The sequence below is a fragment of the Anolis sagrei genome, chromosome 3, assembly GCF_037176765.1.
Source record: "Anolis sagrei isolate rAnoSag1 chromosome 3, rAnoSag1.mat, whole genome shotgun sequence".
NCBI lineage: Eukaryota > Metazoa > Chordata > Lepidosauria > Squamata > Dactyloidae > Anolis > Anolis sagrei.
The window spans coordinates 61,862,711-61,890,081 of record NC_090023.1 but is presented as its reverse complement, the minus strand read 5'-3'; the positions used below and the strand labels follow the sequence as shown (position 1 = coordinate 61,890,081).

Sequence of the window (27,371 nt, the reverse complement as noted above, 5' to 3'; positions counted from 1 at the left end):
AATAGTTGCAGGGGGATAAGTGAAAGTCAAAAAGTAGATTCTCTTAAGCAAGAAATAGTTGGCCAGGAATTGTTTACTATAATGGGAAAGGGTTAGGTAAGTCTACTCTTGTGTTCTGGATTTCACCATGTGATTGGATCTCACCAATACTGTGATTGAAATTATGGCTATAGCCCTGGGATTGGCAAACTTTAGCCCTCCAGCTGTTTTATACTTCAATTCCCAAAATTCCTAACAGCCTACCAACTGTTAGGAATAATGGAAGCTGGAGTCCAAAACACCTGAAGGGCCAAAATTTGCCCATGCCTACCATAGCCCATATTACACTATGTAACAACATTCGAAAAATTTTCTGTTCCTGGTTTGAAAGTGTTATTTTCTGTTTAATTGTGCGGTTCTTACTTTGAAAGTAGTTATTATACTCCAGAAACTTCATTTTTGTGGCTGCCATGAACTACAGCAAATTGGTTGAGACTCTATGAGATATTCATTGAAAAACTATTGCGAAATGTGTTGCAGGATGTCCTGCAAAAACATTTTTGCAGATTAATAAACTTTTCCCCATTTTTTATAATAAAACCGATTAGGAAATGGCATTTATAACCCCATAACAAAAAACATATTACATAGTGTTACTGATCATTTCTACCACTGAAGTTCAATATTTTGAACACTATGACACAGAAACTTGTTTTCTATGCATTGCTGAGCACAAACCTCAACTTCCTAAAATCAATCTAAAAATGAACCTATATTGTCCAGTAGCTAGAGAATATAACATAGCATTGAAAGCAATTATTTGTTTGGGTGATTCATAAACTGACTCTCAAAACTAATTTTTAAAACCAAGTACAAAAAAATTAAAAAAAAAAACCCTGAAGTCCATGTAGAGATGGCCAATGTACAGGGTTAGTCAAAATGAATAGGCCAATAAGAACATTAATTGTAGCCGAATTGGCCTATTTATTTTGACTAACCCTGTATTTCAGTTGACTGATGTGGCAGTAAGATGCAGTACCTTTCAGCAAAAAGAGATACAGCTGAACAACTAAAGCTACCATGGCTGGAAGGTAGGTCAGAAGGAGAGATGAAACAACAATGTCTACCTTACTTCCAGCTTTTGCTAGTGCCACCTACAATAACCATTCAATGCAGTTCAAAGCTCTCATTGAACAGCATTAAACTGCACCAACAAAATAACAAATGTCCACAAAAGCATGCAAAAGAAATCCCTTAATGCACATAATTACTCCGTAGCTGTGGAATAACCATACAAACCTCAAACTGGTTCCACGATTTCCTATGTGATCATCTGCACAGCAAAACCACTTTCTTCACTACCAGTTTAATACCATATTTCACAACATAGGCTTATTCATTCTGGTTCACATTCAGCCATGTAACAGCAAATAAAGTGGTTATGTAATAGTGTGTATTACAGCAACAAGTAAAAGAAAATTGCAAATAGATGGTTATAAAGTATCTACATAATGTTCCCTCCTCAAGTATTGAACAGTGTAAGACTTCTGAAATGCATGTTCCCAAAACTGCATAATGTTACTTCAAGTTGTTTCCATTTTTTGGCAACCCTTTGTCGAATCTATCATGGTACTTTCTTGGAAAATTTTGTCAGTTTGTCATTGCCTTCCTTTGAGGTTGAGAAAGTGTGACTCATCCAAGGGTTTCTGTGGTTGGATGTGGATTCAAACTCTGATGTTCTGGAATCCTAGCCCAGCACTCAGGTCCTGGTATCATATGAGCTTATTGCATAGTATTAGAAATGCATGAATATATAGCATAAAATAGAAAAGGAAATGGCTGATATAGATGAGTACTTAAAATAGATTTTAGTCATCCTATTGTTATAAGTGCCTACCGCTTTACAGAGTATAATAAAATGTCTAATTCTTAGCAAGACACTTTCATGTACTGGCTAACTTCAATTTTTGATCAAAAACCTTGATGTTAACTATCAAATTTACTGTTATTCTACGTGAAAAATGTCATTTTTTCATGAAAAGCAAATATATTTAAGGAATTTTATGGAATATTCAACTAATATTACTCAAAAGAACACACAACTACTACTGTATGAAGAAGATATAAGCAATTTCGAAGTGACAATGAATTGACCTGGACCCGGATTTTAATTGGGTGTTTTGTTGTTGTTGTTCATTCGTTCAGTCGTTTCTGACTCTTTGTGACTTCATGGACCAGCCCACGCCAGAGCTCCCTGTCGGTCGTCTCCACCACCAGCTCCTTCAAGGTCAATCCACTCACTTCAAGGATACCATCCATCCATCTTGCCCTTGGTTGGCCCCTCTTCCTTTTTCCTTCCATTTTCCCCAGCATCATACTCTTCTCTAAGATTTCCTTTCTTCTCATGATGTGGCCAAACTACTTCAACTTGGTCTCTACTATCCTTCCCTTCAATGAGCAGTCAGGTTTTATTTTCTGAAGTATGGACTGGTTGGATCTTCTTGCAGTCCAAGGCACTCTCGGAACTTTCCTCCAGCACCACAGTTCAAAAGCATCTATCTTCCTTTGCTCAGCCTTCCCTATGGTCCAGCTCTCACATCCGTAGGTGACTATGAAGAATACCATTGCTTTAACTATGTGGATCTTTGTTGCCAGTGTGATGTCTCTACTCTTCACTATTTTATCAAGATTGGTCATTGCTGTCCTCCCAAGAAGTAAGTGTCTCCTTATTAACTGGCTGCAGTCTGCGTCTGCAGTAATCTTTGCACCTAGAAATACAAAGTCTGTCACGGCCTCCAGGTTTTCTCCCTCTATTTCCCAGTTGTCAATCATTCTTGTTGCCATAATCTTGTTTTTTTTTTATGTTTAACTGCAACCCAGCTTATGTGCTTTCCTTTCACCTTGATTAGAAGGCTCCTCAGCTCCTCCTTGCTTTCGGCCATCAAAGTGGTGTCATCTGCATATCTAAGGTTGCTAATGTTTCTTCCAGCAATTTTCACCCCAGCCTTGTATTCCTCAAGCCCCGCACACCGCATGATGTGCTCTGCATACAAGCTGAATAGGTTGGGTGAGAGTATACAACCCTGCAGTACGCCTTTCCCAATCTTGAACTAGTCTGTTGTTCCATGGTCAGTTCTTACTGTTGCTACTTGGTCCTTATACAGATTCCTCAGGAGAGAGATAAGGTGATTTGGTATGCCCATACCACCAAGAACTTGCCACAATTTATTATGATCCACACAGTCAAAGTCTTTAGAATAGTCAATAAAACAGAAATAGATGTTTTTCTGAAACTCCCTGCCTTTCTCCATTATCCAGCGGATATTGGCAATTTGGTCTCTCGTTCCTCTGCCTTTTCTAAACCCCGCTTGTACATCTGGCAACTCTCTCTCCATGTATTGCTGAAGTCTTCCTTGCAGGATCTTGAGCATTACCTTACTGGCATGAGAAATAAGGCAGTGATCCTTTTTTAGAGTGGAGTGTTTTAACAACTGTTTATTTAATGTTTTGTTTTAATGAATTTGTTGATAGTTTTTATCATTATGATGGCACCAAATGGTGTTTGCTGTGAGGCCGCCCTGACTCCCCCCTTGGGGGTGAGAAGGATGGGGTACAAGTATATGAAATAAATAAATAAATGCTGCTTAAACCAGTGGTTCTCAACTTGTGGGTCCCCAGATATTTTGGCCTTCAACTCCCAGAAATCCTAACAGCTGGTAAACTGGCCGAGATGTCTGGGGTTGTAGGCCAAAACACCTGGGGACCCACAGGTTGGGAACCACTGGCTTAAACAATCAAAATAAAAAAATTAAAATGCCACCTTCAAGTTCATTCATGTAATAGTATGGCTTATCTTCCAACGGCATATCAACACTGACAATATAATGCGGTTTGAAGCTGCAGCTACAAAATACACACCACTCAAATGTGCTGCAGCACAGATTAAGGCTAGTAAAGTACATTAAGCCAAGTGGCAGGAAAGTCTGAACCAAACCCCTTAATGAACATCAGAGAGCCCCATATCTAAACCACATTAAATCGTGAAACCTGCTCCGGTAAATACAAAGTGCCTTATAGTCATCCTTATAGTGTTATAGAAAGTGGAATGTGGGGATAGGGATACCAAAAAAAACCTTCTTGGCCAAAAGAGCAGCCTCAAAAACCTGGGTCAATGTCATGCATGCTCTATCTCAGTGGTTCTCAACCTGGGGTCCCCAGATGTTTTTGGCCTCCAACTCCCAGAAATCCTAACAGCTGGTAAACTGGCTAGGATTTCTGGGAGTTGTAGGCCAAAAACATCTGGGGACCCCAGGTTGAGAACCACTGCTCTATCTTAACTCTTGCCAAAAAGGGAACCATCTCTGCCTATGGGGCAAAAAGCAAGAGTACATCCCTGCAGAACCTTTAAAAAGCTCTAATTCCCCTCTACTCTCTCTGTCATGACACTGCTTCTGGCCTTTTTGAATGCCTGGACAGGAAAATAGTGGACACTACCCTGAAAGGCACTCTAGATGTTTCACCATTCTACTCAGAGAAGAGGGTGATTACTTTTTCAAACAAAATAACTAATTTAAAGTAATTTGTGACTTTTATCCCAAATAAAAAGGAACCACCCCCATCTGTTTATAGTAGCAAAAAGGCGTTTTTGAATGCTTGAGTGTGAAAATGGTGGCCACTACAGATAGGGTTAGCTGATCCCCTGAGGCTGTTCTGGCCCTTTTCCCTCTCTGTGGAATCATGTGTCATATCAAAATCCATAATTTTGGCACCAAATTGGCCCATATATACAATATATTTCTAATTTAAACCCCCCTCCCAAAGTTATACATTTTACAAGATTTTAGTAAGAACAGCTGAAACTTTTTCAGTGACCTTAACTTTGGAAATTAACATCAGTTTTCCAGGAGGAGCCATCCATTTGGGGTACTTGGGGATGACCGAACAAGAAATAAAACCATATGCAAAGGTAACCTTCTGATTTATTATTTGTGTGCTTTTCTTTCAGATTTACGTCTGTCTTCCATGTATGAAACTCCTCTCTGTGCTTTGTTTACATTATTTTTTTCTCAAGAACTAATTGCTAGTGAAGAATTTCCCGGCATCTAGTTTTGTACAAACAATGTTATGCACTGCCTAACATTAACTCTTGAGCTTCCTCATTTTCATGTTTTAAAAATTGATGTTTTCTCTCATTTCCATCTACCTTTGGCATGCAACTATAACCTGATCTATTTCTTTAATTAATTAGAGTTATTTTAAAAAAACCAAAAGATGATGTTAAGGATAAATTAATCAACAAACTAGTTAAGCAGTAGCCAGGTAAAATGTCAGCACATCAGGAAGGCACTCCATGGATTTTTATTCTCCAGGTCCATTTCAGCTCATGCACTCTTTCCTGCCAATAAAACCTTGACTGTAGCTGTGGGATGTGAACATTTATCCCTTCAGAGCTGGAAGAACACCAAACATTCCCATATAAGTTGCCAAAAGAAAGTCACTGGATGCTAACAGTCTCCATTTCACAACAGCATGACAGAAAGGGTTCAGAAAAGGAGATGGAAAATATATCTTTAATGACTGAGCACAGATGCATATAATCTCAATCATTATTAATAGGGAACAACAACTGTGAATTACATCAACGTCTATGGTTTTACCATAAGCACATAATGTGGAAAAGGGGGTACTGGATGAGATAATCTAAGCCAGAATCTACTGATATTTAATAAAATGGTGTTTTTGTTACATAAAATACTATGTCGGTTGATCTTATTACGCAATATGTTCTTAGCTAAGAAGAAAAACCATGTATATCATTATGCACATTAACCTTGTGATGAATTATTTAAACTCTGTTGAATAGATATGGTGAGCCAGATAACTAGTGATGAAAGCAGGGTATGACTCAATGCCAATACAATAGACCATCACCACCTAGAAGTTTTGCTGCTATTCATAAGTATTAACACCTACATTCAACATAATGGTCAACATCCAAAAGGGTTTCTTTGCCTGCTCTATCCCCTGAAAACTTTCCTGAGGACAGCCTGCAGCAGAAGGGAGATCTAAGAAAATTCAGAAAAGGATTGTGATTCCAAGTAGAAGCATCTACAAAAATTATAGACAGCCATCCTCAAAGCCACAAAGATTTTAATGAAAGCTTGTATGTTCATAATACTCTAATGATACTTCAAAATGCTTTTCAGTATGCAATATTTTGTTTTCCTCAAATATTTTGTTAATATTCTCTCCATCTGTTTCTCACAGTGTCACTATTCAAACCAATTTGTGGTTGACAACTCTGCAAATATTTATATGAGTTAGCCTACATTTCACGGTGGAAAGATAAGTCTCATTCATATGTTATTGCATAATGAAACTTGTACCTGTAGTTGAAGTTACAGCATTTCTTTCACATTTGGAAGCTCCAAAGCAGTTTAGCAATCTGTAAAATGCTCACAAGTACAAGGCTGCACACTGAAGTTTAGGTGGCAATGTACCATGACAGGCTTTTCTATTAGTCTTTAACATGATTGAGACAGGAACACCATCAGATTTTGCAGATATTTCTTTCGTGCAATACTCTTCCTCTACATTTATTTAGATCAGTCCCTTTACCCATAGATGTCACAATTCCTTGTAAAGTTGTATCTTGCAAAGGTGATTGTCAGTAGCTAGCTGTTTATCATTAATAACTTCCAGGTCCTGCATAATTTATCATCATAGAGAACTGAGAACATACATCAAGATTATATTTTCACTAAATTACTCTAGTGCAATATTCTCAGCTCCAATCATAGTTACGTTTTCTGTCCTATGACTATAGTGTGCATATATGCATTTTATATATGTCAACTTTATGAATAAGTAAGGGTAGGTTTCTGGGCCAAAAATATGCATTTTGATATGATCCATGGATACGTTAAAATAATTTTTTAAAGAGTTGATAAAAAGGATAAACGTTCTGCTGTGGCAGAGAATGGAAGGGGCGAGTCTGCTTTTCAGTTCTCCCAGGGTGGATTAAGCTTTTGCCACTCTTCTCTGGGATGATTCTTTTTCCAGTGAGATTTAAGATACCATGCTTACACTGGCTTGTGGATAAATCAACCAACATTTTTGGTCAATTCTTGACGAAAATTTCTATTTATTTATAAGAGTGGGCTGTTAGGAACTGTAGGTGTTGAAATCCAAAAATCCTAGAGGGACGAAGTTTGCCCATGCCTGGTATATACAGTAATGAAATATAGACATTGTTATACAAGGGCAAAAATATGCATTTTTCAATATATCCACTTAAATTATATTACATATGTTCACCTTGATGCATTTTGGTTACAGTAAACCATAAAATTTACTAAAACCTTCAAATCTATACTTTTTCATCTGATGTGTTGGGATTAAGGTCATCTTTGTATAACAGCATGTATAGTACACAGAGACTAAAGGCTGCACTGCTTTGCTTTGTTGTTGTAACTTCAAAAGATCTTGATTTATGGTGACCCCATGAATGAGAGACCTCCCAGTCACCCTCATCATAATCAGCCCTGTTCAGATTTAGGAAGTAATAAAAGGCTTCAACCACCTCAGGCTAATTACAATAAACACAACTTTCAACATTTGCACTGCATTTCCTGCCAATAGCAGGTGCTACTTTCACAAGAGTAAAGATTAATCTCTGAAGTACATGAGTAAAGGTTTACTTCAATAGTACAAAATTGTATTTTTGGCACTGTGGTTATAGCTGTATTCAAAGCATGATGTATTCATAAGAGCAATCCAAATAAAAGCAGTCCCCAGTTTATGTACGCAATAGGTTCTTTAACTTGAATTTGTATAAAAGTCAGAACACGTACATTTTTCAAGTATTAACTCCAGACCAAAAAGGACAACACCCTGTAATGTTTGTTTTTCTGTCTGTGCCTTTGTGACAATTAGATTAAAATTTTGAGTCATTTGAGATACACGGATTGGTGATAAAGCTTCAGTTGTGATACCTTTTTTTTTCCATGATAACTCTTACAGGAGTGAATTTCCCTTTCCAGGGATAGATTTCCTCTCACTTCCTATTGTCTCACCCCCATTTGTAACTAGGAGTCATATGTAAGTCAAATGTTTGTAAGTCAGGGATTGTCTGTATATTTAATCTCTAACTTGTCAATAAAATGAAGATTACTAACCAAAACTCTAGTTCATCACAATCAAGCTTGACCTTCTCACATATTCTTTGGGATCTGTCAACCTGATCAAGGGAGCCCCACCATCACAGGCTTCAATACATCAGCTAAAAATGCCTCTTGTCTTTAGGATCCCACAACCTCATCTTAAAACACATTACTTCCATACAGTAAGTACCTCACTGTATCTGAATGCAAGACTACTTTTAGACTACCATTTCTACTAGTACCAAGATACGATGCTTCCTCATAACAAATAACTGCACTACCTAAACAAAATTTGTGCTTAGATTTTGTTGTGACATTGTTTCTATGGGGGGGGGGGGGGGGAACAAATCAAGCTGTTTTAACTTTGTATGACTGAGGCCTCTAAACCAGCATCATTCACTAGCAAAGTTACCTGGAGTAGTGGAAAGCCAGACTGACTATTTTGTAGCCTATCCAGTTACATAAACAGTGACCATAAGGCCAGTTACAGCAACAACCAAGCCACTACTTACAAGTGGGTAAAAAAGTGACAGCCTTAAGAATACATCTATTATTTATACAATTTATTTAAGCAGCAGGCAGCAGTACACAACAGTGATCAGGACCACAGTCTTGCAGCTTTAAGTATTCAGATGTTTTAAGATAGTTATTTTATATTGGGAATATGAAAAGTCCTTCTTAAACTAATTATAACCACAATGAACTTCTAAAAAGGGAAAAGGGAGGTAGAACTACAATTACAGTACATATTTTGCATAATACTTTTGAAAAAGAAGTAACCACGCCCTGCTTTCCACATACAATTCCTCCAAACCAGCTAATATAAGGAGGAGAAATATAGTAAATAGACAAATAGTGTGAATAGTCTTTCCTTTATTTTCCTCTTTTCTTTCATTTTTAAAAATCAGACTTTTAAAAAGTAAGCAATCCATCTGCAACCATGATGAATCTTATGTATCCTGCAAATTTGATCCCTTCACCTTTACAGACAAATTCAGTACTTACTGCATAAAATCATTAAGGATTTATGTATTATCAATAACAAAATTAGGACTTCAAAAAATCCAATGTGACTACAGTCTACAGAAGGCATGGGCAAACTTTTCAGAGAGGGGACTGAATGCCGAGCCATGTGGGCTGCTTTCCCTGCCTGCCTTTCCTTGCTGCCACTGGCACTGGCAGATGCGGCCCTTTGGAATCGTACCTATGGCCCTGATACGACAGGCCACTGTGTCCTCCTGCCAAGAAGAGCTTGTCACACATGGCTGGCTCTGGGGACCAGAAGAACATCCTCAAGGGGCTGAATCCAGCCTGAGAGCCTGGGTTTGCCCATGCATGGACTAAAGCTTCCTGTATTGAGTATTACTGGCAAATTTCCTGAATCCCAAACATGATGTGAACAACTGTATACATGAAAATTACAACTATTTTCACGATCTTTAAAAACCTTTAAATATCCATCCCGCTGTCCATAGAATCAGATATAATGTATCTTCATATTTCCCTTCTTCTCAGGACCAGTTTTCAAAGCATAGTTGGAGAAGTAATACTAGGAAATCATGAATGCAGAAAGAGACATTTTCTATTGTATGGGTCTGCAGACTTCTGTTATTTCTTTCAGTTCATGTCAAGTTGGTCCAAAAGTTGTTTGCAATACAGCAACTGGATAAGAATATTGAAATCTTAAGAACTGGGCAGTTTGGATGAAAACACTGACTATGAAACACTGTCTCATCATTATCGCTTACCTTTAAATAGGTAAACTAGCTACGAATTTAGAAGAATGAAAGAAAGGGAGATTAATTTCAACCTGGATTATAGATTGTTGCTTCTGGTACAAATCTCAATTCAGAAGCCAACTTTGAACTCTAACTTGAAGCTCTAGTTTGCTAGAGGAAACAATCTAGAAAAACCAGTCTGGAAGCAACACTATGCATTTCCACTTGATGAGTTACTGGTTCATCCAGGCACCCTCCCACTTGCAGACAGAGCCAAGCAGCAGTGTGCCCCAGCGTAACTGCTTGTGAATAATAAACCAAGACTTCAGTAAATTCTAGCTTAGTAGGCTGCATGAACTGAGCCAAATAGGGATTCTTCTGATTCACTCACACAAACAAGCACAGTGTAGTAGTAATGGTCATAACGACGCGCAATGACGGGGGGTCTGCCCTTGTTAACAGACCTGAAAATAAATGAATCTGCTGAAAAATCTGTCCATTCATACCACCACAACCCCACACACACATTCCTGTAACCGGAACAGGACATTAAAGCTGGAACATTTAAACAAGAATTTAAAAGATACAAGAATGATGGCAGGAAACAGGAAGGGTAGGCTCCCATTAACAATCATGGAATGTTTTCTACTTTGCAACTCATGAACTGTAAATAACTTAAAGAAGAAGACAGCAACAGGTTTTCCTAGCTGGACAATGCCATTTTAAATCTGCTTTCAACTTCTGTTTGTAGATTTTTTAAAAATGAACTTATACACTACGATCTTGCCTCCCTAATTTTGAAATAGTACAGTTTGAAGAGTAGATTATAATCATTATAGTCCACTTGAGTCACAAATTTACAAATGTAGTAGTTTACTATTTTTTTGTACTTCTCCACATCAGAAATTGAAATAGGACTTTAGCCTTTTAAATATGGAAAAAGTACCCATATAAAAGTTAACTCTTGTTTTTTGTTTCTTATTATACTGAAACACAATTGTAATGCAAGGAGTTAAATTTGTGTTTTTGTCTCTTATAATGAGGGACAGATGACAGCCATAAGGAAAATCGCTGTGTTATCACATGAAATCCATTCAGATATAATAAAGTGCAGCTGATATGAATCAATCAAGACAACATTATAAAACTGACAGAGCAGTTTTAAATGTTATATAATGTAATTTTCAAATCCTTCAGATCTCAAATATTTGACTTATTTGATAAACATTTTTACAGAACAGAGTGTACATCACTTCCACTGAGTTTACTACACACACTGGCATGCACTTTTAAAAGGGCAAATAATTAGATAACTATCAAACCATGTGGAGCTTATCCAGGAATCCAAAATATTCCAAAATCCAAAACTGTCCACACAGGTAGAGATTGTGACATCTTTAAATTCTGATGGTTCCATTTATACAAACTTAGTATTATACACAAAAATATGACTATATATTGTATAAAATTTACCTTCAGCTTTTGTGTATAAGATGCATATAAAACATATATGAATTTTGCATCTCAAAGTATCCCATTATGTATGTACAAATACAAAGCACTTCTAGCCCCAAGTATTTCTGACATATTATTCTGTATAAACCAAAGTGTATCACATAATTTGCATATATGTCTAGCCCATAAGTGGGAAAATGCACAAAACATCCATGTGCAATGGAGAAAATGCATCAAATACACCCAAGAGGCACTTATGAGTCTGCCTCTCCGTTCTATACTGCCCAGAAGTCAGTTACACACTTGCAGCACAAATGAAGCTAGTAATATCTGTGAATATGAACCTGTACACATCACTCTTTTCTCTAATATAGTCCTGTCCACACCTGCTCCCACCAAGACAACAAGTTGGTAACACTGCAACGTCTGTCACCTTGCAAGCTGTAGATTACCAGCACCGGTCGCTCTCCTCCTCCTCCTCACTCTGGATGGATTTCCACAGCTGTCAATGGCATTTCTCAATGAGAGACCAGTAACATGCAAAAACTACGTAAATAAAATTAGGTGTCAAATCATTAACATTTGGTTCTTCTGTTGGGAATGGTTCTTATTTAAAAGTACTGCCAGACATTGGAAACACATATCTGGGCAGAGGAAATGAACTGGTGGTGACAGCCACTATTAAAGTAGCCAAGAATCCCAAAGTGTTCACTGGGGTAGCTGGCAATTGTAAGATCACTGGCTGTCCAGGCTAATTCTGGAATTAAAGTCTAACTTTTAATATTTCAAACATCTTCTGTAACATTTGATAAGACTTGAATGTGGCAGGGGACATTTAAAAACCAATGTAAATTTATTGATAGTACCAGCTACATGGAGGTTGCAGTGGCGCAGCAGATTAAACCACTAAGCTGCAGAACTTGCTGACCGGAAGGTCGGTGGTTCAAATCCATGGGATGGGGGGAGCTCCCGCTGTTAGCCCCAGCTTCTACCAAGCTAGCAGTTCGAAAAGATGCAAATGTGAGCAGATCAATAGGTATCACTTCAGCAGGAAGGTAGCGGTGCTCCATGCAGTCATGCTGGCCACATGACCCGGGAGGTTTCTACGGACAATGCCGGCTCTTCGGCTTAGAAATGAAGATGAGCACCACCATGCAGACTTGGATTCGACAAGACTTAATGTTGAAGGGAAACCTTTACATTTACCAGCTACATCAAATTAATGTTTTTCTCATTTTGTTCCAAGGACTTATATTCCTGAGCATTACATCCATCAGTGACCTCTGATTCCGGGTGACAATAAGGAACTGGGATTTGGGAAGTTCTGGTTTAAGTGTCAATTCAGCCATGAAACTCACTGATAGACCTTGAGGTATTCACTCTTTCAGCACCTACATTGAAGTTATTGTTAGAACAAAAATAAGAGCAAAAAATTAAATGAGCCCTTATAAGCTCATTCAAGAAAGAAGGGATATAAAGGCAACAGAGAAATAAGAGACCTGGCTCTTATATGTACATGTGCACTATTACAGGAAGCATACTCTCTTACTAGAATTCTAGCCACTAGCACAAAATACAGGAAAGAATGTGCACACACAGCAAGAAATGGCATATTTCAAGCGTGATTTTTGCATATTACTTCATGCTCATACCTAAAAAAAGCTGGTCAAGTCTCAAAGCTGCATTTAAATATCTCAGTATAATGAGGGCATGTGTGAAACAAATATAATACATGGAATAATTTTATATGGAATGCTTTATATGCTAAGATGAGTGTATATACAGGATTATGTTTATATGGTATTTTTCTGCATCTTCCCCAAAATGTAAAACTAAAACAAAATTTACTTTATCACCAGTTTTTGAAGTGATTCAATACTACATACTTGTAAATTAAAGCTTTGTGTGTAATAAGAATGGAAGGCCTACCATATTAAATGACAGTTGTCATGGCAATAACCCCTTCATCTGATCAATTACTCTTTCATAAAATCTACTGTTGCTTGCAATTTACATTAAAAATATACATTAACAATTACTGGTAGCAATACATTTCTGACAACATTCTTTTGTAGGAAGTCACTATGGGAAAGAATTTAGTCAGACCAAAAGGTCCTGGATTCCAAGCAGCATATGTTTATGTATTTAAACTGAGGGCAGACACTGAAAGCATAAGAAGAGTGGCAACTATTGGAATTTAACCTACTCTACTTTTATGTTGGGAATTACACCGTTTCACACAAATGCAACAAAACACAACAAGTTTCCTCAACACTTTAGTAATTTCAGCTGGTAATCTTATCTTTCTCCTTTGAATACACATACATTTGTGTGCATTTAAAGATTCTAAGCAGCAGTTCAAGGACCAGATTTCATAAAACTTACTCGGTGGAATAATTCCACAAAACAATGTCCTCTTATTTTACACCAGAGAAAGACCAGAATGTAAGCTACAACAAGGTAAACATACTGATCAGGAAGTATTACAAAGTATGGTATATATTATGCCTTAAAAAAACGAAACTATCATGCTACAATGCAAGTGTCAAACTGAGAACGTAACTGCTGAAAACCAAAGTATTTCTGTGAGTACTTCTTCTCTGGAAATAAGAAGCTTGTCTGTGCAGTCCCAACTTCTAAACACAGTAGGTGTTAAATAATCACACCTGTTTAGAAAATCCTTATAAACTACAGCCAAGAGACAGTTTAGGCTGCCCCAAAGAATAAAATGATGATATCTAATCTGACTGGCTTCCAAGTGGCAGGATAAACTTTTTAGAGAGGGCATCTACCATAGTTCCTTTCACTATTGCTTCGAGTTATTTAATGTGGGAAAATGAGACTGGCACTGCCCACTGACAAATGTTTCTCTTAATGTGGTGCCAAGCCCCAGCCCATGGACCACACAGTAGGAGTAACACTGCCTTGCAGAACGCAGGGAATATAGAATATAACAACAGCCTCACTTTCTTTTTTACCATGACAGGAAAAATATGAACAGAAATCTAAAATCACTGCAGTGCAGAAATGTGGGTACAAAATACAGAAATCCAGACAAGACAGGGGTCCTCCTGGTCAGTTGTGAGTTCGATTGGGGTACAGGGGGGCAACCTGTGCTCGACGGAGTTACACTCCCCCTGAGGACACAGGACCGCAGTTGGGGGGTCTTCCTGTACTCAGCACTGACGCTTGATACTCACGTGTTGGCTGTGGCCAGGAAGGGCTTTGCATAGTTAAAAGCTTCTGCACCAGCTGCAACTGTACCTTGAGCAGCCTGACTTGGCAATGGTGGTCCATTCCTTGCTAACATCCAGTTTTGATTATTGTAACACCCTCCACATGGGGGCTGACTTTGAAGATGGCCCAGAAACTACAACTGGTGCAAAGGTTGGCAGCCATGATTCTAACTGGAAGCAATTAGGGGAGCGCACAGGCTTTAAGATCTGCTAAAGAGGCCCTCCTCTCACTTCCACCACAGGCATGGCTGGTGGGGTCAAGGGAGAGATCCTTCTCAGTGGTGGCCCCTCGAATAGGAAACACCTTCCCCAGGGAGATAAGGCAAGTCACCACACTGCCCTCTTTTCACAGCGATCTGAAAACTTGGATGTTCCAGCAAGCATTTGAGAAAGACTACTCCCTATTACAAATGCCCAGTCTATAGGTCACCAGATAGTACTCTGTTCTCTGGACCTCATCCAATTCCCCAGCCCTAGGGAATACAATTTTGAACTATCCCATGCCCGACCCTTTTATAGCCCGGTCATGCCCACTTTAGTAATTCTGGTCATTGGTTTTTGTTGAACATTGTCTGATGGAGCTTCAATGCTGCTGTTTTTTATTTAATTGTGTTTTATCTGGTTGTATTTTACAATGTCCCTATTTTAGAGGTGTTCTTGTTTTAATGGATTGCTTTGGTTTTTGTCTGTTGGACATTCTGTCCCATATGTAAGCCACCCCAAGTCCCTTCAGGAAGATGGTGGTGGGGTATAAGAAAAAATTGTTGTTGCTGTTGTTGTTGTTACCCTGTTGATGTACCCTGTTGCTGAAGTTGATACTAGATGGGCTCTACAAGAAAAAGAAACAGGAGAGTGGACATGAAGCACACGCTGGAAGAGCAAACAGGACAGTTACTTAAATTATAGGTTGAGTCTCCCTTATCAGGAAATTGAAAATTCTCCAAATACTGAATACCACAACTGCCAATTTCCTCTTTTGAAAATAGGGTGCTAGTCACATATCCAAACCCCACTGAGTTTTTTTCCTTGAAGGGGAATGAGAAGAGGTTAAAAGACTCAATTTGCACAAAAGCCAACAGCCCAGACGCTTTGTTTACCTTCTACTTGGCTATTGGTGGTGCAAAGCAGGGCAGGCACTTTAGAACCAGTCCGTGAAGGTGATTGTAGATTGCAGCCTTAATAGATTTTGCCTGTCTCCAGCCCAGAAAAACTGAACGAGATTCAATGGGCTTAGGATTTTCTCTTCTTGTTACTTTGTTAAAGTGTGCTGACAGCTGGAAAAGCGTCTGGGACATCTGCTTTTTGAAGGAACCTCATGAAAGCAGCATTTCCCCCTATCCACCCCACTCTTCTCTTTCCCCTGTCCACTTTCTGACAGTGGTGGAGTGGGGGCTCCTTGAAGTGAGTCTCAGTGAGCACTAGAAATGTTATAACCCTGCTTCCCCCAAACTTCATTCACCATATGTATCCAAATACAGGTGTTACAAAAAATGGAAATCTAATTTTATTATGATGCAGAGGAGTGAATAGTAACTTTATAAGAGTAACTAGAACCTGAACATCCCCATTCAACTCAGATTAATCAAAAACCACCCAGCACCCAATTTTAGTGGCTGCACACAGATATGACTCAAATGAATGACAAGTTGTAGAGATTCCATACCATTTCCAGATGATCATTACTGACTCACCAACAATGTATTCATGTAACAAGTCCAGAGCATATGACAGACTTCTAGAAACATTAATCCACACACCAATTTCTGTCTACAAGAATAATTCACTTTATACCATACAGAGACACTAAAAACATTATATTTTGAACAAAGACCACACTTTCAAACTGGTAAATTGATAATATCAGTAACTTTCAGTTTATTCATATAGATTTCATAAAAGAAGGATAAAAATAAACTGTGATGTCTTCTTTGAAGAAAGGGCATTAAATATGTTTTACAAACTTGAGAATGATTTTCACAAGCATTCAATGGTAACAACTTTACTTTCTCTTGATACCACAAGGCTCTCGGTGTTGGCAACATAAATAGCCCTTGCACACAGACTAAGTTCATCTGACAAGGTTGTTCCAGAGTCAGTTAAATACTTTTTTCCTGTACAGATCTAACTTCATGACAAAATTTCCACCAGGTGTCAGGCTGTCATACTCCAAAAGAAAAAGATATATATCTTAAGATGCCAGCCACACAACACCCCAAAAAGATATACATACATTTAAATTTGATTAACACAGGCCCCAAATATTCAAGAGTCGGATTCCAGTTTTGAAGGGGCAAGGTTAGCTAGATACATAAAGTTGGCAATGAGCAAGAATGCATCTTAGGCGATCATTTCCTGGCAAATTCTCGTTAAAGAGAACCCATGCTACTTTTACTTCACAACTACATCTATTACTTCAGAGTATAAGAGGAAAAGCTGTAACATGTTTCCGTTTCGGAACCAAAACACAAATTTTTGGCTTCTTCCAACCCTTTAAACTAGCTCTGAACTCTTTAAACACCTGCCTCAAACAAGCAAGAGTTCTTTCTCTCACCCTGGATATTCCACAGATATATAAACCCCACTTTCCTAGTTTCCAACAGACCTCACAACCTCTGAGGATGCCTGACATAGATGCAGGTGAAATGCCAGGAGAGAATGGCTCTGGAAATGGCCATACAGCCTGTAAAACTCACAGCAACCCAGTCTTTAAATTTAGTTTGCCAAAGTATCACAAAACTGGTTGTAGAGCTAATATGACCAGGAGAAGCAAGGTGCATCTCAGGACACAAGGACCGGGGGGGGGGGGGGGGGGAATGAAGGTGTTTAAAAATTGGGGAGAGGAATGAAAACAATAGAGAAGAATATTCTGTGAAGCAGCCTCCACAGACTTGACACACAAAACACCCTGAGACATTTGCCAATTTGCAACCAACCACAATTCAAAGTGCTGGCTTTAGCATTTAGGATTTCTGGGAATTGAAGGCCAAAACATCTGGGGACTCACAAGTTAAGCACCACTGCCCTAAACAGTTCTGGCCCAGCTTACCTATCCGAACATATCTCACCCTATGAACCAACCCGGATGCTAAGATCTTCTGGGGAAGCCCAGCTCTCGGTCCCAACTCCTTTGCAGGTGTGGCTGGTGAGGGCGAGAGACAGGGCCTTGTCAGTGGTGGTCCTGTGGAACTCCCTCCCCAGTGAAATTAGATTAGCTCCCTCCAGCCTGTCCTGGCTATAGGATCAAGCATTTGGAGAGTAGTACAGTGCAATAGGCAGCTAGGAAGTGCAATAGGCAGCTATGGATTATGTTCTGGGTCTTTTGTGTTATGGTTTTGAGTTCATTTAATGTATTGATACATTATGGTTTTTATTGATTTTAATGTATAATGCATATTGTGTTTGCATGTTTATATTTATTGTGCCACTGCATTATTTCCAGGTGTTTTGGACTACAACTCCCACCATTCCTACTTGACAAACTTGAGCCCTCCCTCTGGGTATTTTGGACTTCAGCTCCCACCATTCCTAATGGGCAAACTTGGGCCCTCCCTCCAGATGTTTTGGACTGCAACTCCCACCATTCCTAATGGGCAAACCTGAGTCCTCCCTCCTGATGTTTTGGACTTCAGCTCCCACTATTCCTAATGGGCAAACTTGAGCCCTCCCTCTGGGTATTTTGGACTTCAACTCCCACCATTCCTAATGGGCAAACTTGGGCCTTCCCTCCAGGTGTTTTGGACTTCAACTCCCACCATTCCTAATGGGCCAACTTGGGCCTTCCCTCCAGGTGTTTTGGACTGCAACTCCCACCACTCCTAATGGGCCAACTTGGGCCCTCCCTCCAGATATTTTGGACTTCAACTCCCACCATTCCAAACAGCCTCAGGCCCTTTCCTTTCCCCCCTCAGCCGCTTAAGCGGCTGAGGGGGGAAAGGAAGGGGCCTGAGGCTGTTCGGAATGGTGGGAGTTGAAGTCCAAAACACCTGGAGGGAGGGCCCAAGTTGGCCCACGCTTGGCGTAGTTGCACCCTGAGAGAAAGGCGACCAAATGCAAGGCGCTGTGATTCCAGCACACACACGCCGCTTGTGTTGTGTGTGTTTTGTCTCTCTCCCTCCCTCTGAATCAAAGGTCACAAGGAAGCCGAGGCGGGAGGACGCGCCCCAGAGCGGCAGGCCTCTCTCTTCCCTGCCAGGCCTCTCTCCGCTTTGAACCTTCCTCCCTCCCTCTTCCCTCCTTCCCTCCCTCCCTCCCTCTCTCTTTCAGACCCGGCGCCTGCCTGGGTTCCGCTCGCTCACCTTCTGGGCGTTGCTCTGCTGCTGCAGCACGTTCTGCTCCACCGTCATGGCTGGAGACGGCGCTGGGCGAAAGGGGGAAGAGCGGGAGCCCGAGGAGGCGGCCGAGGCCTCTGCTGCGGGAGCCAAGCGCAGCCGTGGCGGGAGGAGGAGGACGAGGAGGAGGCAGAGGGCGCTCGCTTAGTGGCGGGTGAAGGCGGCGGCGGCGGCAGCGCCCGCCTCAACCAAACCTGCCCGGTGCTGGCATCTTGCTCGGGCTCCTCCCATCCCTCCCTCAATCCCTCCTCCTCCTTCTTCCTCCGCTTCGGTTTCCTTTTCCTGGCGGCGCCTGGATGAAAGGGTGTCTCCCCCTCCTCTCCCTCCCCGTCTTCCGCCCCCAAACAGGAACACAACACACCCTTTCGCTCCCAGGACGAGGCCAGCCCTTCCTTATTCTTCCCCGGGATCCCCAATTACAGACAGTTCCCGACGACTATTGGCATAGGTTTCCAGAAGTGACAAAGACAAAAACCTGTCTGCCTACCAGTATTTAAATAATTATTATTATTTGAAACACCACAAGATAACTCGAGACAGGGCCTTTTCTGTGGTGCCCCCCCCCCCCCGACTCTGGAACGCCCTCCCAAAAGATCTTAGACAGGCCCCTACACTGGCAGTCTTCAGAAAGAACTTGAAGACTTGGCTGTTCCGATGTGCCTTCTCAGATTAGGAATCTCCAATACCAAGTCCTGGAAGCACTTTAGTAGAACTAAGATTGCTGCACACCGCACATTGCACTTACTTTATAATCCTACATACCTCCTGCCACATCAGCACTTTTAATCTTGTTCCCATTACTCTGGCCCGGCCCAGTTTTATAGTGTCTTGATGTATTGTTTATGTTTGTTGTTATACTGCTTAACTGTTTTTAATTTGCTTTAGGTATTGTATTGTTGTATTGTGTTTTGAGGCCTTGGCCTATGTAAATCGCATCGAGTCCTTCGAGAGATGCTAGCAGGGTACAAATAAAGTTATAATAAAGTCCAGAGCAGACACTCTGCTGGCTGTTGTATTGGATCACACGTGTCAAGGACTGTATTATTATTATTATTATTATTATTATTATTATTAGAAACACCACAAGATGAGTTCACAGCAGACACTCTGCTGGCTGTTGTATTGGATCACACGTCGAAAACTTCCCAAGTGTCTAGGACTGTGTGATGTATCTGCGAATAATGCATGCAGATCCCAGTAAGGTGGCCTTTTGCAGCTGGCAGGTCGTAATTTTGTCAGCACCAATTGTGTTTAAGTGCAGGCCAAGGTCTTTAGGCACTGCACCCAATGTGCCGATCACCACTGGGACCACCTTGACTGCTTGTGCCAGAGTCTTTGCAGTTCGATCTTTAAATCCTCATATTGTGTCAGCTTTTCCTGTTGTTTCTCTTCAATCATGCTGTCACCTCGGATTGCAACCAGGGGCTGCTCAACCCATTACGCAAAGTAAGCATTTGCAGTATAGTTGATTTTGCCCAGAGGCACTCTTGGGGGAAAATAGATGTTGACATATGCAAGTTATAGTTACTGGGATGTATAGTTCACCTACAATCAAAGAGCATTCTGAACTCCACCAATGTTGGAATTGAACCAAATATTGAACCACAGAACTCCCACGACAAACAGAAAACATATATCAGTGATTGGTGGGGGGGGGGGGCAAAATACTATTTGCTTACCGTTGAAAATTACCTAGGGCCGCCTCTGATTGCAACATCAACAATCCATACTTTGTTTTTTTAACACGATCGTGAGGTCAGGAGTATTGTGCTCCAAAACTCTGTCTGAATCCAGAAGTCCCAAAGTAGCTTGACGTTTTCATTTTCTGTAACTTTTTCCAGCTTGTGATCCCACCAGTTCTTTGTTGCAGGCAGATGGTATTTGTGGCACAAGTTCCAATGAATCATCTGAGCAATGGTGTTATGCCTCTGCTTGTAGTCTGTCTGCGCAATCTTCTTGCAGCAGCTCAGGACGTGATCTATTGTTTCATCTGCTTCCTTGCAGAGTCTACATTTGGGATCTGTCGTTGACTTTTCAATTCTGGCTTTGATGGCATTGGTTCTAATGGCTTGTTCTTGGGCTGCCAGAATCAGGCCCTCCGTCTCCTTTTTCAAAGTCCCATTTGTGAGCCACAGCCATGTTTTTTCTTTGTCAATTTGGCTCTCAATTTTTGCCATGAACTGCCCATGGAGAGCCTTCTTTGGCCAGTTTTGTCTTCTGCTCTGGATTGTGTTTTTACGGTATTGACTCTTTGTCTTTTGCACTTTAAGCAGTTTACTACTATTGACTTCGCTCAATGTTGGTTCTTGACTGCCCTTCACATAATTTGGCCATGTATGTTTCTCTTCTTCTACCATTTGTTTCACTTGCAGAAGCCCTCAGCCTCCTGATTTTCTGGGCAGGTAAAGTCTGTCGACATCACTACGCGGGTATAATAAGTAGTAGATGGTAATTAAAAAAAAATTCTGTCCAGATCATCCAGCTCTTCTTACGTCCAGTTCACAATCCCAGCAGTGTATCTAATGACGGGGATGGCCCAGGTGTTGATAGCCTTGATAGTATTTCTGCCATTTAATTTGCTCTTCAAAACCTTTCTGACTCTTTGGACATATTCTTTGCTGACCACATTTTTCACATGCCCATGCTTAATATTGTCCAACTGTAGTATGCCCAGATATTTATAGGCTTCAGGCTGATTACATTTTATGCTTTGTCCATTTGGCATCTCAGTGCCCTTGCTGTGAGTAATTTTCCCTTTCTTTAATGCCACTGTGACACATTTGTCTAGGCTAAACTCCATACCGATGTACTTCATACTGATTATACCAAACTCCATACTGATGATTATTATTATTATGGCAGAATATTGTTATTATTTTGATTCTGGCAGCCCAAGAACAAGTCATTAGAACCAATGCCATCAAAGCCAGAATTGAAAAGTCGACGACAGATCCCAAATGTAGACTCTGCAAGGAAGCAGATGAAACAATAGATCACGTCCTCAGCTGCTGCAAGAAGAACGCACAGACAGACTACAAGCAGAGGCGTAACACTGTTACTCAAATGATTCATTGGAACTTGTGCCACAAATACCATCTGCCTGCGACAAAGAACTGATGGGATCACAAGCCAGAAAAAGTTATAGAAAACGCACATGTCAAGCTACTCTGGGACTTCTGAATTCAGACAGAGTTTTGCAATACAATACTCCTGACCTCATGATTGTGTTAAAAAACAAAATATGGATTGTCGATGTTGCAATCCCATATGTCAGCAGGATTGAAGAGAAAGAACTGGAAAAGCTGACACGATATGTGGATTTAAAGTTCGAATTGCAAAGACTCTGGCACAAGCCAGTCAAGGTGGTCCCAGTGGTGATCGGCACACTGGGTGCAGTGCCTAAAGACCTTGTCCTGCACTTAAACACAATCGGTGCTGACAAGATTACCATCTGCCAGCTGCAAAAGGCCACCTTACTGGGATCTGCATGCATTATTCACCGATACATTACACAGTCCTAGACACTTGGGAAGTGTCCGAAGTAGCCAGCAGAGTGTCTGCTGTGGACTCAACTTGTTGTGTTTCTAATAATAATAATAATAATAATAATAAGGCCAGGATTGAAAAATCAGCTGATGACCCAAAATGCAGACTGTACAAGGAAGCTAATGAAACCATGGATCATATCCTCAGCTGTTGCAAGAAAATCGCACAGCCGGACTACAAAAAGACACAACTCTGTGGCTCAGATGATTCACTGGTACCACCTGCCAGCAATAAAGAATTGGTGGGATCACAAACCCGCAACGGCCGTGGAAAATTAGCATGCAAAAATACTGTGGGACTTTCGAATCCAGACTGACAAAGTTTTGGAACACAATACACCAGACATCACTATTGTGGAAAAGAAAAAACGTTTGGATTATTGATATTGCCATACTGGGTGACAGTCGCATTGAGGAAAAACAACAGGAAAAACTCAGCTGCTATCAAGACCTCAAAATCGAACTGCAAAGGCTCTGGCATAAACCAGTACAGGTGGTCCCAGTGGTCATTGGTGCACTGGGTGCCGTGCCAAAAGATCTCAGCCGGCATTTGGAAACAATAAACATCGACAAAATCACGATCTGTCAACTGCAAAAGGCCAACTTACTTGGATCTGCGCGCATCATTCGAAAATACATCACACAGTCCTAGACGCTTGGGGAGTGTTCGACTTGTGATTTTGTGATACGAAATCCAGCAAATAGATCTCCTTTGCTGTGACATACTATACTTTTGTGTCAATAATAATAATAATACAGTCCTAGACACTTGGGAAGTATCCAACTTGTGGTCCAATACAACAGCCAGCAGAGTGTCTGCTGTGGACTCATCTTGTCTTTCAAATAATAATAATAATAATAATAATAATAATAATAATAATAATAATAAAAAGGTAAAGGTTTTCTCATGACATTAAGTCCAGTTGTGTCCAACTCTGGGGGTTGTTGTTCATTCAAACTACAAGAAAGGAGATTCCATCTGAACATTAGGAAGAACTTCCTGACTGTGAGAGCTGTTCAGCAGTGGAACTCTCTGCCCCGGAGTGTGGTGGAGGCTCCTTCTTTGGAAGCTTTTAAACAGAGGCTGGATGGCCATCTGTCAGGTGTGCTTTGAATGCAATTTTCCTGCTTCTTAGCAGGGGGTTGGACTGGATAGCCCATGAGGTCTCTCCCAACTCTATGATTCTATGATTCTGTCTCCATTTCTAAGCCCTGAATTGTCCATAGACACCTCCAAGGTTATGTGGCCAGCAGGACTGCATGGAGCACCGTTACCTTCCTGCCAGAGTGGTACCTATTGATCTACTCACATTTACATGTTTTCGAATTGCTAGGTTGGCAGAAGCTGGTACTGACAGCAGAAACTCACGCCGCTCCCTGGATTTGAACCTTCAAACCGACCTTTGGGTCAAAAAGTTTAGCAGTTCAGTGGTTTGACCCACTGTGCCACCAGGGGCGCCTAATAATAATAATAATAATAATAATAATAATAATAATCTTTATTTATACCCCGACACCATCTCCCCAAAGGTGACTCGGGGTGGCTAACATGACACCAAGCCCAGAATTATAGTACAACAAAATAAAATAAAATACAAACAGCAAATAATGGCATCAAAATAAAATACAGAAAATAACAGAAAATGAAATAAACAGATGCAAAATAATGTTATGAAGAAATAAAATAAAAGCACAGTGGGCGGGCCAAATGCACAGAATAAGATGGATAAAACCGTGGGTGAGATAAGTAAATGGAGAAGTATGTGTCTGTAGGGGAGCTCAGAAGCGGCAAACCATGGGATTAAAAAAACCCTCTAAAATCAGAACAGTAAATAAAGAGCAACACACAAAAAGGAGAGGGATTCCAGACATGAATCAATCAGGGCCAGCTAACACATCCTAACAAAGGATCCCCCCAGGAAGCAATCAGCCAGGCTTTGAAGCTACAAAACCCCTCAATGCTAATCAAGGTGGCCAATTGCAACATTCACACTCACCTCAAGCAGACAAGAGTTCTTTCTTCCACCCTGGACATTCCACAGATATGTATTGTCCACAACTTTCATGGCCGGAATCACTGTGTTGCTGTAAGTTTTTCGGGCTGTATGGCCATGTTCCAGAAGCATTCTCTTCTGATGTTTCACCTGCATCTACGGCAGGTGTCCACCTGTGTCCCACCCTGGACATTCCACAGATATATAAACCCAATTTTCCTAGTTTCCAACGCCTCACAACCTCTGAGGATGCTTGCCATAGATGCAAGTGAAATGTCAGGACAGAATGCTTCTGGAACATGAGCATACAGCCCAAAAAAACTTACAGCAACCCATTCCACAGATATATAAGCCTCACTTACTAAGTTTCCAACAGACCCCTCAACCTATGAGGATGCCTGCCATAGATGCAGGCGAAACGTCAGGAGAGAATGCTTCTGGAACATGGCCATACAGCCCGGAAAACTCACTGCAACCTACGAAACACTCCTATTGTTTACATTCATAGCTACATCTCAAACCACACTGTGTTGTGCAAGTAGAAGTGTCAATATGCATGCATTTTTGAATTTTCAAATGACTGTAATTCATTGATAGCACTTTGGATTTTGACTATGGTCCCTTCCACATCTGAATATAATCCCACATTATCTGCTTTGAATTGGGATATATGGGAGTGTGAACTCAGGGCCCTTGCAGACAGGCCCTATATCCCAGGATCTGATCCCAGGTTTATCCCAGATTACCATCTGTCAGCTGTAAAAGGCTACCCTACTCAGATCTGCACACATTATTCGCTGATACATCACACAGTCCAAGACACTTGGGAAGTGTCCGACGTGTAATCCAATACAACAGCCAGCAGAGTGATGTTGTTTGCTGTGTACCAAACTTGTTGTGTTTGAAATAATAATAATAATAATAATAATAATAATAATAATGTGCAAACATACAAGTTTTATATGAAACGTCAATAAATTTTATATTTAGACTTGGCTTCCAACTCAAAGCTGTCTCATTATGTATGTAATAAGTTAAAATAAATTCAGCACCCCTTATCTGGAATTCCAAAATTCTCCAAGATGGTCCAAAATAGTTTGGCTGGGATTAGTGACATCTTTGCTTTATGGTGGGTCTATTTTCCATTTTGCAAACTTTGTGTCACACACCAAATTGTTATGAATCTTATGTATAAAACTACCCAGAGCAGTGATGGGCAACCTTTTGAGCTTGGTGTATCAAAATTTGCCAAAAATCCGAGCATAACTTGGGTGGGGTGTCACTTAAAAAATCCCATAATTTTGCAATATTTATAGTTTAAATAACAAAAATGCATAATTGTAATATATAACTGTATTTAATAAACTAAAAACTAATTATTTAACTTACCTGCTTAGTGACTTTTTAGTTCATCAGTTGGTTTCTTTTGTTGGTCTTGATATTATTTAACTTGTGTGGGGTGCCATGAACTATGATAAGTGAACTAACCTGACAATTAGTGACTTTTTTGTTGCTGTATTTCATTGACTAAATCTCAAATTTAAGGTTGGTGTGCTGGCACGGCAGTGCCAGGAGATTTGAATTCCTTTTCTTGCACTGCTAGTTTGCATGAATCTATTTAAGCCATGGATTTTGCAATAAGGTAGCTTCCCTCAGGTTGCAGTTATAGGGCCAACAACTTGCCAATCATGTTAGAATCTTTAGACCCACCCCTTTTCCCAGGGTTTTGGAGGCAAAGTAGAACCTTTGTTCAGTCTCACTGTCTCACTTTCCCACCTACACAAAAGCTTCACTTTTCACAGCTCTGCTGGAGGAGTAAAGGAATTTCCACAGCTTTGCTGGGGGAATACAGCCAGCTTTTGCTGGGGGTTAAAGAAATAGATCCACAGCTCTGCTGGGGAGTAAAGAAATAGTTCCTACAGCCTTCATGGAGAAACTAAAGGACATCTTTCAGCTTGGCAGCTCTACAGGAACCTTGCCTGGTAAGGGACCACTCAGGCTATCCATAAAGCAGCTTGGAGCCTGGAGTAGGGGCCTCGCGCCAGCAAGGTAAAGAGAGATTGCCCAGGGACGGGTCAAAGGATTTCCCTAAGGAAGAAAGGAACAGTTTACCACCAGTTGCCTGTCCCTTGTTGCAGAATGAGGAAGCTACCGGGTTTCCAAGGTTATAAAGTGTTTAATTCATTTGTTTGAAGATCTTAGCCCAAATAAAGAACTTTGTTGAACTTATCTTGAGCCTCAATAGAACTTTGTGTTGGGAAATCTAAAGGGCCCTTCAGCTGAGGCACCCCGGCGTCCCGTTGGGCATACAGAGAGCACGTCCTGTAAACAGACATTATTTCAGGCCCAGCGTGTGACAGCACAGTTGGTATTTTGTACACTTCAAGCCCAAGCAAGTGCTACTAACTTCATCTGTCAATCTGTTTCTTTTGTTGATTTTGATATTGGCTAACACTGAGAATAAGGTCTCACAAAAGTACATAGAGGGAAAGATTTGTGAGTAAAGCCATTACTCTATTTTTCAGGTTGCTAAAAGTGTCTGGTAATCGGTTCCAGGCACTACAAATTTCCTGTTTGTAGTGGCATTCCTCTTGATTCTTTAGCATCATAGGAATATCAAATTCTATCTTCCAAAATACAAAAGGCATGTCTCTGTATTTCTTTCTAAAGAGCAGCTTACAGCTTACAGCTTACATTCATCAATCAAGGGGCCTACTTTGACTTGTCAGGAGGGAGAGTAGATAGGCTCCTTACTTAGCTATGGCCTAGGCTATTTTGTACCAGTCTGTATAGATAACATGCCCCCTTCTTGGAATGTTCACCTCCCTCTTGCTGTGCCTGGATGCAGCTTGGCTTGTCCTGTCAGCTTGGGTTTCTGAAACAGAGAGAGCCTGATTTTTCTTACATTTCAGTGCTGGTAAAGTACATACAATATATGCATAAATAAATATCTA

The 27,371-nt window shown here is 40.5% G+C and overlaps 1 protein-coding gene across 4 annotated transcripts in view; it reads right to left on the bottom strand.

Annotated features, from left to right (window-relative positions):
- Window positions 1–19,119, bottom strand: part of USP25 (ubiquitin specific peptidase 25) — a 71,471-nt gene extending 52,352 nt beyond the window's left edge. For 3 of the 4 annotated variants that reach the window (XM_060770498.2, XM_060770500.2, XM_060770499.2), the window contains exon 1: window positions 18,846–19,119. In XM_060770498.2, coding sequence (XP_060626481.2) covers window positions 18,846–18,893 — 48 coding nt within the window. In that variant the 5' untranslated portion in view covers window positions 18,894–19,119. The remainder of the gene's footprint in view (window positions 1–18,845) is intronic. The other variant, XM_060770501.2, reaches the window with a different exon arrangement.
- Window positions 19,120–27,371: the final 8,252 nt, after the last annotated feature.